The sequence below is a fragment of the Musca vetustissima genome, unplaced genomic scaffold (assembly GCF_032173495.1).
Source record: "Musca vetustissima isolate MV318-11 ecotype Yass unplaced genomic scaffold, APGP_CSIRO_Mvet_v1 utg48657, whole genome shotgun sequence".
NCBI lineage: Eukaryota > Metazoa > Arthropoda > Insecta > Diptera > Muscidae > Musca > Musca vetustissima.
Genome location: NW_026873368.1, coordinates 672 through 13,333, shown reverse-complemented (window position 1 = coordinate 13,333; position 12,662 = coordinate 672). Strand labels below are relative to the sequence as shown.

General features: G+C 37.7%; 1 protein-coding gene across 1 annotated transcript; it reads left to right on the top strand.

Moving 5' to 3' along the window:
• Positions 1-381: 381 nt before the first annotated feature.
• Positions 382-12,211, top strand: LOC133324829 (SEC23-interacting protein-like). The gene is made up of 8 exons (XM_061533662.1): positions 382-484; positions 551-671; positions 9,073-9,398; positions 9,470-9,620; positions 9,693-10,298; positions 10,356-10,705; positions 11,650-11,969; positions 12,051-12,211. The coding sequence occupies exons 1-8, from the start codon at positions 434-436 to the stop codon at positions 12,184-12,186; spliced, it is 2,061 nt and encodes a 686-aa protein (XP_061389646.1). The 5' UTR covers positions 382-433; the 3' UTR covers positions 12,187-12,211.
• Positions 12,212-12,662: the final 451 nt, after the last annotated feature.

Here is a 12,662-nt window from a genome sequence, read left to right as displayed (position 1 = left end):
TTCCTCATTCTTTGATAACTTGAGTGGCGGACAACAACCACAGCCATCTTCCAATATTTCCACATCGGCCGCCACCACCAACGCCGCTTTGGCCAACGAAGAACAACGAATTCAAAACTTTTTCAATAATCCACCACCCAAAGACGCCGATCACGTGGGTGATTTAAATTACGATTTAGTACACAGTGGTTTGGCCATACGTAATTTACAACAACGTTCCCTAACGCCCATTTCTAATCTGGTGGAACCACCATCCTCTGCCTGTTCGGAATTTTCTACCCTAAACGCCTCGGAGACATCAATTGTCAAGGAAGAAAATAAAACCGTCGAAGCAGCACCGCCAGCTTCGACAACAGCTAACATCACAACTGACAGCAATTCGACGACCAAACATTACGAAGAATTACCCGAAGAAATACTCAAGGAGTTAAGAATGGCCAATGTATTGCAAAGTGATAAACCCACCACACCAGTGGCTGGGACGGTGAGTACTTTGAATTTTCGGAATATCATTTTCAATATTTTTTTAATTAAATCTCTGTCTTTTTAGTCATACAAGCCTGCAGTCAAACATTGGTTCTACAAGCGTACCATCGATGCCAAACAAGTTTGGGTACCATTCAGTCATTACGATTCGGCGTTGTTGGAGACCAGTCTTCTAATGGAGGGAGGTAAGTTCAAATGAAAACAACTATGAAATTCCAAAAGTCCACCGAGTTCACACTAAAAAACACCGAACCTCATTAAGGGCAAGTTTTTTTGGAGGTAATCGTTCAAAAAACCAAAATCGGCCCCTCATATATAGATTTAATAGGCCTACGTTGAAAACATCTCCTGTCAGAATGTTTTATTAACACCTGGTTGGCATTTGCAATCATGGACCTACATTGAATAATTCGTCAATTCTATAGAGCCTATTGGACTCAACAAAACACCTTCTGAAGATCACCAGCTTGAAAAATTCACCATCGATAATTCCAAAACATGCAATAGCTTCTCCTGTTCAATTTTGCGACCCTCTGAAGACATCATTTGGAACATCTGACATCTTTCGAACATCTGACGGTTTCATGTGGGGGTACTCCAACTCTTCTTCTTCTGGTACTTAAAGGTCATTAATCCTGCAATATGTGGTTGGCATTGAAAATATCAAAATTTGGTCGGTTACTTGTATGAGAGTAATGTTGCAACATGTGTATACATAAAAAATTCTGCCAGAGGGTTGTTTAACCTTTAAAAATGGGTATAAAATGGAGCTGTATTGCCTGCACATAACAACAATCACATTTAGAGGTTAATGTGATTGTTGTTATGTGCAGACAATTGGTTTGGTGGTGGTTCCACTCCGAGGTCATTCCCTGCGGAGTTTAATTTTTTTCGATTTTTATACCCTACACAACTATGTTGTCAGGGTATTATAGCTTTGTGCAGCCACAAGAATTTGTAACGCCGAGAAATATTGATCCTAGACCCACCTTAAATATACCGATCGTCATATCTCGAATAGCTGAGTCGATGTAGAAATGTGTGTCCGTCCGTGTGTCCAATATAATTTGTAAACACTATACAGGCCACAGTTATGGACCAATCTTCACGAAATTTTGTATGTAGGATGGGTTCTAGCCAATGAAGACCCCTATTGTTCTTGGTAAAGATCGGATCGGATGAAATGGACCAAATACTTAATTTTTGTCGGTTTTTCTAGTCGCTCCAGGGCCGCAATTAAGGCCCGAACATCGTGAAATTTTACATGGAAGGGAATCGGACCAAAGAATCAGCATGCCTGGACAACGCCTATAATTTTCGGTGATGATCAGATATTAATTTTTGGGTAAAGTGGAGCGAAAACTTTATTTTTTGTGTTTTTTTTTCGAGTCGCAACAATCGCAACACAACCCACAGTGAAGAAAATCTGGACAAGTAATTAGAAGGGCGGGCTGTACTGAATACTGGGAATATTCGGAAAATATGGCAAAAGGGCGCAAATATCACGAAACATTGCACAGGCTCGAAATAAACATGCACAGAATGTTAGAGTTCCGCTGCTAGTTGTATAGGGTATCGTTTGGTCGGTCGGTCGCGTCCGACTGTACTACTCATTAACTGCCGAACCACTTGACATAGGCGGCCAAAATTTTGCATACATATTTTTAATGTCACAGCAAATATATGAATCCAAAATGGGGTCCCTGGGTCCAAGTTTTGATATAGTCCCCATATAACGGTATCTCCCAATTTAAAGTATTTTTTGTCTATTAGACACACAAAATTTTGGCCGCCTATGTCAAGTGGTTCGGCAGTTAATGAGTTTATACCCAATTTTTGGGTAAATACTCAAAATAGGGTACCTTTGTATGGGGGCTACCAGTAAACGTGGACCTACATACATAAATTTTTGCATGGACATTTGGTACCCCAAAAGAATGCTCTGTGCCAAATTACAGCCAATTAGGTTGTAAAATGTGTCTAATATATGGGGGCTATTTCAAAACTTGGACCCTGGGACCCCATGTTAGAATTCTATATTTGCTTTGACATTAGAAACATGTGTGCAAAATTTTGGCCGCCTATGTCAAGTGGTTCGGCAGTTAATGAGTTTATACCCAATTTTTGGGTAAAAACTCGGGTATTTACCCACGTCTTTAAAGTATCGTAAAACTATCCATTCTAAATCGATTTGATAACAGAAACCCGGAAATAGGGTGTAAGATGTATTACCGATTCAATATAGTAAATACCCAAATAAATGCCCGCAAATGGGTATTTACCCACCCCTTGGGTATTTACCCGGTAAATACCATCTCTACATATTATAGATTCTCATTGGCAAATCTCAATATCGATTTACGTTTTGTTACAACCCCATATAAATGTACCCATCAAAATTCGGAATTTTGAGGATTTCAGGCACGCCTGTCCATTGAAATAAATGTATGTTTTCAGCAAAGTTTTTTAAGCAAATTTGATATTTTTGGGTTCTCCTTGGGGAACGAATGTTCGGAACAAAATGTATCAATCGTTTAGTATTGCCCCCATATAACGGTATCCCAATTGTTCGATATTTTATAGATATCAAATACGTTTTTCAATCGAATTGGGTCAAATTTTGATATTTTTTGGATTCTGTTTGGGTAGAAAATATAAACTTTTAAGGAATACTTATAAATACCGACCGAACTTTGGGTATAGCACTCACACAGCCCCTCTATAAGTAGTTTGATAGTCATGGTGCATTTTCCAACCGAAGTGACTTTTTTGGCATTATGAAGAGGCTGTAAACTAGCATCTGGATGGGTAAACAAACTTCTTCACAGAACATTTTCAATATAAGTCCACGTTTCTATATGGCACCCCATACAAAGGTCACTCGTCATCCTAGACCAATTTCCCAAAATGAATGTCTGTTGTTGTTGTAAAAGGTTGGCTGTTGGTGAAAGTTCTTTCCTGAAAATATGGAAAAAGGAAAATGTCAAATATATTAACTTGTGTCAATAGAAGTAAGATTTGAGGAAGGTAACCGAAGAAATTGCGCTACCTCTATTGAGTTTAGCCATAAATCAATGGGCAATATACTTGTAGTTTCGGACGGACAATTGAATAGATAATGTAGCCTCTCACTGTCCAAAATTGCAGAAGAATGTTGGAGTAGGACTTTGTTGCATCTGTAGGGATTCTTTGGTTCGGAGACCGTCTGTTGATGCTCGGATTTCACAAAGTGCTTGAATTCCTGACGGATGTATCGCGGAGGTGTATCAGTCATAACTGTGTGATGATTGGAATGGCACGATAGATAGCATGCCAACAGAAACTGACAGTATCCTGGTCTCTTTATGGAGATGATCGACGCTCGTCATCTGGATACACCCGGTTCAAATTCGGCGGGCATTATTTCGAATAGTTTGCAAGGATCTTCATTGTGTGTCGCTAAGGAAAAAAGTCCAGACCGGGGCAGCATAATTAAAGATGAAACGACTGACGTTACCAACGTTTCTTTATGCTTGCCTCAGGGGGTGTCAGCCAAATCTATCAAAACTTTATTCCTAGCTTCCATCTTCTGGTTGACGTACTTGGCATGCGTGGAGAACTGAAGGAGGTTACTGAAGACTACTCCAAAGATTTTCGGATTATGGACGGTGGGAATAGACGTATCTGTCGATGAAAATGACATGCAGGAAGTGAAAAGTAAAGCAGTAGACTTTACAGGGGATAATTTAGATTGCGCTGCCGGAAGAAGTTGGAAAAGCTGACAAAGTAGTTGGATTTTTTTCTTTTCTCCTGGCAACAATTTATTGTATTTAGTTATTTTGATATATATATAATAAATCAGTAGCTAATCCACGGAATTATAATTGTAAATATTCGCTTTATGTTTGACCGGAGAGGACAGGACAGCAGGGGCTTTTACTCTTATCCAAAATATCCATTAAATAATGAGAGTATTTTTGATTAATGGCATTGTGGTCATCCTCAATGGTAGGGGAGCTGCTCACAACCAAACTGCCATCAATTAACACTGCCACCCAAATAAATTGGGAAATGATGGGTTTCATGTTTGTTTTTGTGATTCTCGATATCTTGCTTATTTCCAAATAAATAAAAATACATCTATTCTCAAATATTATTTCAATTTACATTCTTGAGAAGCATTTATTAATAAGTTATAATAGTTTTCTTTATAAAATTCTCTTCATAAATTTATTCAATTTACAATCAAAGGCATCATTAAATTCCGATAATTGGATTAGAATAAAATTAGTAATTTCCGCATCCGCATAATCTACTTCACAACGAATATGGATCGCATTGATAAAGAATAATTGTTTAAGTTGTTGCAGGGAAGTCAAATTGAATAGCGATAGATATCTGGAGATGTCATCGGTTTGAAGTGATTGGAAAAAGATCTCAAACGTGGAATGGAAACTTATAATTTCGGCTAAATTGTCTATATCCGTTGCATTGAAACCACTATCTTTTGTATCGAAGGCATAAAATATGACTTCAGTCAACAGAGTTGCCAATGAACTCTGCTTGAAAATATCTTCAAAGGCAAGATGATAGAATGGTGGACGCAATAGCATAAATGGTAGAATAATTCGATTCATATCTTCATCATATTTGGGTATAAGGTCCAGTTTAATTATGGAATATGTTGGTGTTGTATAGAATATATCGGTGTCATTGCGGTTATCTTTGATTTCCGTTTCATAATAGAATTTCAATAATTGCAAATAATTACCATGAAAATCGTGGGAATTTAATTTCAATTTTGCATAATCTGTTTCGAAGAATTCTTGGAAATTTTCCAAAGGTAAATAGCTTACTTGCACTGTCATCGTATCGAGTTTATTAAGGAATTGCTGGGGTATTATGCTACGTCCGTCCTTATCCATTTGTAATGTTTTGTTGACATTCTTTACAATATTGTCAAACATTTGCTGAATTGTGGGAATTTCAGCTAATAACTCAGGATGCAATTCTTTGTAAATCCATTCCGCCGATAAGGAAAGTAATCCTGTGGCTAGAGTCACACATTTATTGGCATCAGTTTCAAGTTCATTGATCTTTTCCAAATAGAGTAAAAATCTAACTTCCAAATAACGACAAAGGAATGCTTCATCATATTCCTTGAGTAGTTTGTCCAAATCATCCATACTGGAAAGGCTAAGAATGCGGAATTCCGTATTATCATCAATATCAGAAACCTTTGCTCCTGCTCCTCCCATTACAGCCTTGAGATATTTTTTGAACCACGGATATGGTATATCTTTGAATTTCAATGTCTGTTCCCCTTCTTCGCTATTCGCAACAACTTCACCAAATTTATATTCAAAGCCATCAATGCGCTTCCAAAGATCTAGAAACTCAATGGTACCATTTGGTAGATGTATCTCCTTCATCAAATGTCTGATATCGGTTTTCTTTACATAATTAAAGCTATTCTTCGAATCCGTCCATTGTTCTACAAGCAAATCATTGAAACCATATTTACGAAATATGGCCATAGTTGAGGGCCAATCGAAGGCGATGGTGGCATCATCCTTATTCTCAATTGGTGTGAGCAAAGCCCATTTCATATTTTCGTGTTTTTCCAACCACTGCATAAATTCCATAAGACTCACATTATTATTTTCCTGGCAGGATACATAGAAGTCCCTAACCATTCGTACATGTTCTGGCATATCCTTTACAGGTGTCTGGTTTTCCAAATATGCCTTTATTTCCATATTGATTTCATAGCTCAACAACTTCTGCACGGAATTATAATTGTCAATGTTCGATTTGTGTTTGGCCGGCCATTTGGAACACACATAGGGATAGAATTGTGAACAGGGGCTATTACTCGTATCCAAATTATCCATTAAATAGTGATAGTATTTTTGATTAATGGCATTGTGTTCGACCTCGGTGGTGGGGGAACTGCTCACCAACAAACTGCCATAAATTAACACTGCCACCCAAACGAATTGGAAAATGATGGAATTCATGTTTGTTGCGATTCTACTCCGTACAGCATCGACTATCATCTACAAATTTCAAATTTAAACTAATATTAAAATAATCAAATGTTGTACATTTATATTCACATGCCTATCATTCGCTTTATGGGAGGTTAAAGTTTAAACAGTTTGATTATGATTATTATTTAAATGGGCTTAGTTCTTATCTCAGGCTCTAGGTCAAAAATTTTAAAATACTTATTTATATGATGCACATCTGCTATAATTTTGTTTATTATTATTTTAGAACTTATATTTATATTTTGATTTTTTACGAGTATTCTTATCCGGTTCTGAATCAATTATCTAGGGGTGCAATTGCAGATTTCACTGTGCAGTGAGTTGAATAGGCTTGTGGTGGGACGACCATCCGTGTAATGTAATTCAGAGTGTATACAATATCTGTGATTTTCAGTTTCAGATGGCAACACTGGTAACAAGCTGCCACCAGCGCCATCTATTGTTTGGGTCGATCAAAAAACGGAGCCTCAAAAATGTAAACCTCATATTTTTTGCCATAACTTTTGACCTATTGCATACTTGCTTAGCTGTCTTATGACAGAACGGTTGTTCCATAAGCCGAGCTTAAAAAAAGATTTCCAGGCGAGTCGGTCTTGTGCACAGATCTTCCAATTTGAAAGACCATGTTCCGAAATGTTGTCTTTCTTTTGGTCTTTCCATCGAATTCGTGGTCGATATCCGGTATTCACCGCCAGCGCAGATCGACCCATAGATATTTTGAAGAATTTTTCTCCCAAACCCTCCAAAAACTGCCTGATCTGCTTGCGTAAGTACATGTATCAGAGTCTTGTAGACTGTGAGTTTGGTCTGGCGGGAGGTGGCCTTATTTCAAAACTGTTTACTTAGACCGAATTTTAAAATTTCAAAACTGATGTCATTAGTTTTATTTATGGCGGTAACGAGGTATATAAAATCTTCACCACCTCGAAGTTGTAATTTTACAAGTTCCACAGCTGGTCCGAGTCTACTAGACGTCTTGCGCATTGATATCATCAGCTTGGTCTTCTCGCCACTTACTGTCAAACCCCACTTTGGCAGACTTCTTCTTAATTAGTTCAAAGGTGGCTGTTACAGCTCGCAATGTTCGACCCATTATATCGGCGTAGGCGAGTAACATAACCTTTGCTTCTTCTATGACCTTTTCCAGCGGGATGTTAAAAAGGTCACACTCAAAGTTATCCTGCATGCCGTATTAATTTTGCAGGAATGCCCAACGCAGACATGCCTGTAAACACCTCCGAACGGATAGGGCTGTCGAATGCGGCTTTATGGTTGACGAATAGGTGGAATGTGTCGATGTGTTTTTCGTGGGTCCTGGTTTTGGCGCAGTGTGAAAATCTGGTCTATGGTGGATTTGCCAGGTCTGAAGCCGCATTTGTATGGTCCAATAATGTCATTGACCGTTGGCTTCAGTCGTTCACACAGTACGCTGGATAGCACTTTATATGCGATGGGAAGGAGACTTATTCCTCTATAGTTGACACATATCGTCTTGTCTCCTTTTTTGTGCACGAGACACAGGATGTTGAGGTTCCAATCATTGGGCATGTATTCCTCTAGCCAAATTGTACTAATCAGTCGGTGCATGCTCCTGATCAGCGTCTGACCACCGGCCTTGAATAGTTCGGCTGGTAACCCATCGGCACCTACTGCTTTATTGGTCTTCAGCCGATTAATTGCTATCCTGAACTAATCTTGGCTAGGTGTTATACACTCTATACCGGCATCTATTATTGGTTCTGGAGTATCCACTTCACCGCTACTATTTGTACCAGACGCTTTTCAAAATGGCCCTTCCAGATCCTCAACACGCTGTCTGTATCTGTCACCAAATTCCCTTCTTTATCTCTACCGGAGGATGTGCTGCACCAAAGCTTTCGGTTTGGTGTTTTACCTGTTGATAACATTTCCGGACTTCGTTTCTACTTTCTCCTTTTCTCCCTATAATTCTCTCTCATATTACGTGTTGCTACTGTCTGCAGGATTGTCCTATACGCTGCATTTTTCACATCAGTAGCATTACGACACTCCTGATCGTACCATAAATTTCTTAATGATCGTTTTTGGTACCCAAGTGTTGCTTTTGCTGCAACACTTGTAGGGAATGGGCAATTCTTTGCCATTGTGCTTCTATACTATTATCGGGACAAGGAGTGCTTTCATCAAGCAGGTGGGTAAGTTTCGAATCGATATTCGCTCCTCGGATCGATCGAACGTCTAATACACTGGATGAATGCCTTCCGTCTATCACAAGATGATCGATTTGATTTTTCGTTGTTTGATCCGGAGAAATCCAGGTGGCCTTGTGTATATCGAGATGCTTGAATCTGGTGCAGCTAACTACCATGTTTTTTTGCTGCCGCGAAGTCAATGAACCTCATGCCGTTGTCTGATCTTTCTTCATGGAGGTTGAATTTTCCGACGGTGGGACGGACCGATGGTCATTTTTAGATCTACTCTAAATTTTCTGAAACAGATTTGGTCCAAATAAACAATTTTTTTATAAATATCTTATCAGCCTCTCAACTTTGTTATTTTTTTTTTTAATTTCCAGAAGATAAACCCGAAGTTGTTGCCGTTGAAGGTGGCCGCTATGATGTCTACATTAAAGAGCGCATCAAACGTAGTGTCTATTGGGAAAGTGAACCAATTGAAGTGAGACGTTGTTCGTGGTTTTACAAGGCAGTCGATTCCAAATATATACCCTACGAAGAAAGTACAGCCGATGTTTTGGAAGCGGAATATAAACAGGCTGCCGAAAGTGGTGTTTGGCACAAGACCATTATATTGGGTATGGGAGAACAGGTGGTCTTCCATGGCCCCACAGTTATTGTACACTTCCAGCAGCAACAAAATCAAGATGCCTGGGGTGGTACCACGGTAAGGAAAATAATACATGGAATACCATTCGAAATAGGGAAGAATTATTTTTTTATTTTTATTATTCTCAGCAAACCACCACCAGACCCCGTGTGGTTAAACGTGATCTAGATGATTTCACCATTGCCCAAGGTGAATCCCAAAAGGTCGATCATTTACTCTTTATGGTACATGGTATTGGTTCGGCATGCGATTTGAAGCTGAGATCTGTTGAAGAAGTTGGTAAGTATCAAAATAATATTTTATTTAAACAGAATTAACCTAATTTCTCCTCTTCTTCACCTCACCTTACAGTTGAAGATTTCCGCACCATTGCCCACCAATTGGTACAATCACATTATAAAAATTCCGCCGATTTGGGTTTGGTGGGTCGCGTTGAAGTCCTACCCATTTCATGGCACAGTCATCTGCACTCCATCGAATTGGGTATTGATGAGAAATTACGTTCCATAACCTTGGAATCGATCCCAAAACTGCGTAACTTCACCAATGACACTCTATTGGATATACTATTCTATACCAGCCCTACATTCTGTCAACGGATTATGAATTCAATTGTAATGTCTTTGAATGATATCTATATGAAATATCGTCAACGTCATCCCGATTTTAATGGTGGCGTTTCTTTGGCTGGCCACAGTTTGGGTTCATTAATACTTTTCGATTTACTTTGCCATCAAAATCCCATCAAAGAAAGTGAGGAGAAGAATCTCGAAAATCCCGATCAACAATTTCTAAGTCAAAACAATATGGCGGGAGCGGCGGCGGATAGTAACAATCAATTGGAAGCCAAATCGATAAGTTATACCATGGGTCCAGCCGGTACTGGACAACCGTTTATCAACTATGGCCAATTGATCTTTCAGCCGAAGAAATTCTTTGCCCTGGGATCACCAATTGGTAAGGACCCCTCACACCCCTCTCCGAAAATTAGGTGATTTAAATTATTTTTTATAGGTATGTTCGTCACCATTCGTGGCATTGATAAGCTTGGCCTTGACTTCCGCCTACCCACATGCCCTGGTTTTTATAACATTTTCCATCCATATGATCCGGTTGCCTATCGCATAGAAGCCTTGGTTAATCCTGATTTAAGTGGTGTACGTCCTGTCCTCATTCCCCATCACAAGGGTCGCAAACGTATGCATTTGGAATTGAAGGAGACAATGGCTCGTGTCAGCACCGATTTGAAACATCGTTTCTTGGATAAATTCAAGAATACCTTGGATAGTGTTAACTTCTTTGGTCCCTTGGCACCGAAATCGAAAAAGGAGACAGAGGAAATGATGGAAAAGGAAGTGCAAAAGGTAAGTACTAAAACAAAAATGTAAACTATATTCGTTCAAGGGTCAGCAGAAGGAGTGGATTTTTTAAAGAAGATTTTTTCAAGGACCAAGATAAGGCGTGGATTTTTTTAAGAACACTTTTGCAAGGACCAAGATATGGCGTGGATTTTTTAAAGAATATTTTTTTCAAGGACCATCAATAGGCGTGGATTTTTTAAAGAATATTTTTTTCAAGGACCATCAATAGGTGTGGATTTTTTAAAGAATACTTTTTCAAGGACCATCAATAGGCGTGGAGTTTTTAAAGAATATTTTTTCAAGGACCATAAATAGGCGTGGATTTTTTAAAGAATATTTTTTCAAGGACCATAAATAGGCGTGGATTTTTTAAAGAATATTTTTTCAAGGACCATAAATAGGCGTGGATTTTTTAAAGAATATTTTTTCAAGGACCATAAATAGGCGTGGATTTTTTAAAGAATATTTTTTCAAGGACCATAAATAGGCGTGGATTTTTTAAAGAATATTTTTTCAAGGACCATAAATAGTCGTGGATTTTTTAAAGAATATTTTTTCAAGGACCATAAATAGGCGTGGATTTTTTAAAGAATATTTTTTCAAGGACCATAAATAGGCGAGGATTTTTTAAAGAATATTTGTGTAAGGACCATAAATAGGCGTGGATTTTTTAAAGAATATTTTTTCAAGGACCATAAATAGGCGTGGATTTTTTAAAGAATATTTTTTCAAGGAGCATCAATAGGGGTGGACTTTTTTAAAAAATATTCTTTAATGGATCATTAATAGGCGTGGAATTTTTAAAGATGTTTTCTTTTGCAATGGCCATATAGACTTTCAGGAGGATTTGTTTTTAATTATTTTCCATTGATTATCATTAAATATATTCTAACTTGAGGTTAATTTGAATCTAACTTCTAATTTTATTTTATTTTGTTATATTTTAGGTCATTGAAATGCAAATGCAAATGGAACGTCAAGGCAGTGGTGGCAGCCAACAACAATCGCAATCACAAACACCCAATCAGGAACATCTGTCGCCGGGTGATGAACAACAAACTAACAGCAGCAGTAGCCAACATTTGCCATTGCCACAACGTACACGTACCGATTCGGTATCCACTGCCGTATCAGATGATATGGTTGAAATAGATTTCCCTCTGGGTAAATTAAATGATTCCAAACGCATTGACTATGTACTGCAAGAGGCACCCTTGGAATTTATAAACGAGTACATATTTGCATTGAGTAGTCATGTGTGTTATTGGTAAGTTTTGTTGAACTTGGTTAAATGAAAATAAAAATTTTGAAAAATATTTTGTTTTTTGTTTCTTTTTTTTAATTACAGGGATTCTGAGGATACCATACTGTTTGTTATGAAGGAAATCTATTCTGGCCTTGGCATCAGTCCCGATAGCCAGGTGCCCCAGCAAACGATGACAATTGAACGTCCTAGTTCTCGTAATAGTTTATCACAATCATAGATTTGAATATTTGGAATTTTCTCTTTTTTTTGTGTATTGACTTGAATCATTCTTTTGATTATTGTATCATCTGCTTCTTCCTTTTTAAATTGTTTATCACTACTTATTGTCTCTAAGTGTTGTTTATTAAATATTTGACTATATTTGTGCATTATTTGTTATATATCAATTGGATAGAGAAAAAAGAATAATAAAATTATTAGCTGCTTTAAAATGTAAATTATAAAGGGATCCAATGGCTTCGCCTACCTACCTACCTTTTTCATAATTTGTCGCTTTTGGAACATAAACACATTTCATCTTAAAAATCGGTTTCGAATCCGAAAATATGATTAGATTTTATTACTTTAAAATATCATCATTTAATCGAAAATAGATTTTGTATAAAAATTCCTTCTGCTAAACTAAAAAAAAGATAAATAAATTAAAGAAAAAAATTAAATGATATTTCAACATCGAATGCAAAACAAAATGCG